Raw genomic sequence first — 1,785 nt, forward strand, 5'->3', positions numbered from 1 at the left:
ATTTTTTTCAGGAAAGAAAAAAGAAGGGGCAAATGACTTCCAGGATAATCAGTTTTATTTAAATCTTGATGACAGACTCGTGAATCTGAGTGTGGAGATCTGAATCTAATGACATGCAATTGAAAGAGGACCCCACATGCCGGCCACCATCCATGTGGGTTCATCTCAATCTTCAAACCATTATCCTTCTATTGAATTGAAAATTTGAAACCCAGCAGTATAAAGATCCAAGGCTTGTTTCTCCTGATCAATCCCATAACTTCTTTTTGTCTTTTGGTCATAAAGAACAAGAAGAAGAATATGGGAAGAAACCTGGGTTTGTTGCTGTGCTTCTCCAGTCTCCTTGTTGGTGTAGCAGTTGCAGACTGGAACATCCTGAACCAGAAGAAGTTTGGGAAGGGCTCAACTGACCTGAAGATAACCCTGAAGAACTACTGTGAAGCTTGGAGGATCAATGTTGAGCTCCATAACATTCGTGGCTACGAAGTTGTCCCTGAAGAATGCACAGATTACATCGGCAAGTACATGACCTCCACTCAATACAAGGTGGATTCAGAGAAAGCACTGGAAGAATGTACCATCTATCTCAGCAAAAGCTTCAAGTTGACTGGTGATGGCAAAGATGCTTGGATCTTTGATGTTGATGATACCCTTCTTTCCACTGTTCCTTACTTCAAGAAACATCGCCATGGGTACTGTACATAGCTCTACTTGATCCTAAAGCAGATTTCTTATAAATAATCTTCACTAACAGGAGCTCTTGTTCTGGGTTCCATTTCCTACCATTTTATCAGATCTCGCAGGTTTTTATCTTTTTTTCTTTGTCAGTAATATGTCTAATTATCGTTTTCAGGGGAGAGAAGTTTAATATTTCAGCCTTTGAGAAATGGGTGTGGGAGAGCAATGCTCCAGCTCTGGAGCACTCAATGAATCTCTTCAAAGAGATCAAAGGGAGAGGATTGAAGATCTTCTTAATCTCTTCAAGAGGAGAGCACCTCAGGGATCCCACAACTGATAACCTCTTCAAGGTTGGTTGCACTGGGTGGTCTGGTCTCATTCTAAGGTTAGTAAAGTTCCATCATCTCACTTAGTTGAATTAGGAATTTACTCTCTTCTCTCAAGATCAGTCATTAACTCAATGAGTTCTTTCTCTCACCGTGTTTTTATGATAGGGATTCTGAGAACAATGGCATGACAGTGCAACAATTCAAGGCAGAGCAGAGGAAGAAGCTAATCAATAAAGGCTACCGTCTCTGGGGAATGGTTGGATCGCAGTGGCCCAGCCTTGTGGGGCTTCCTGGTGCCAAGAGAACATTTAAGCTTCCCAATTCTCTGTATTACATTCCCTGAAAGGCATCTCAATTCTTCATCATTCAACCCCAACAGTGTCTTCTAATTTGAAGTTTCTTGCACCCCCTCCCCCACCCAACACAAAAATAAAAAAATAAAAACCCCTTTGTTGATTTTTAGATGGATGTGGAACACTGTTTGGACATTTAATTTATCTCAAATTTGATATTGTAATTTTCATTCTTCTTTTTATCGATTCGGACTTCATTTTCGACATTGCTTGTCGTAAGTTGTTTATGAATGTTGTATACACATTTTTATGTGTAATGATGAAAAATCTATAACATATCCACGTATGTCATCTTGACCTGTATCTAAAAGGCTCCCTTCTTTTTTTTGGTTAAGGGACAGCCCCTCCAAGACAAGGAGTGAGTAATATATTCTCCTACCCACTAACAAAAATAAAATTTGATGCCATTCGATAATCCTTCCAAT

General features: G+C 39.7%; 1 protein-coding gene across 1 annotated transcript; it reads left to right on the forward strand.

The window, feature by feature from the left end:
* The first annotated feature begins 240 nt into the window (after nt 1–240).
* Nucleotides 241–1,451, forward strand: LOC148998861 (acid phosphatase 1-like). Its single transcript, XM_089141655.1, has 3 exons — nt 241–692; nt 854–1,063; nt 1,173–1,451. Exons 1-3 carry the CDS (start codon nt 301–303, stop codon nt 1,348–1,350), a joined length of 780 nt encoding a protein of 259 aa, XP_088997781.1. The 5' UTR covers nt 241–300; the 3' UTR covers nt 1,351–1,451.
* Nucleotides 1,452–1,785: the final 334 nt, after the last annotated feature.

This window comes from Hakea prostrata, unplaced genomic scaffold, assembly GCF_041222555.1.
Source record: "Hakea prostrata isolate BN-2017 unplaced genomic scaffold, UWA_Hpros_2 contig_106, whole genome shotgun sequence".
Taxonomy (NCBI): Eukaryota; Viridiplantae; Streptophyta; class Magnoliopsida; order Proteales; family Proteaceae; genus Hakea; species Hakea prostrata.

Coding starts and splice junctions, on each gene's coding strand:
- LOC148998861 (XM_089141655.1), top strand. CDS start 301: ATGGGAAGAAACCTGGGTTTGTTGCTGTGCTTCTCCAGTCTCCTTGTT. Junction 693..853: donor TTCAAGAAACATCGCCATGG/GTACTGTACATA, acceptor TATCGTTTTCAG/GGGAGAGAAGTTTAATATTT. Junction 1,064..1,172: donor TGGTCTGGTCTCATTCTAAG/GTTAGTAAAGTT, acceptor TTTTTATGATAG/GGATTCTGAGAACAATGGCA.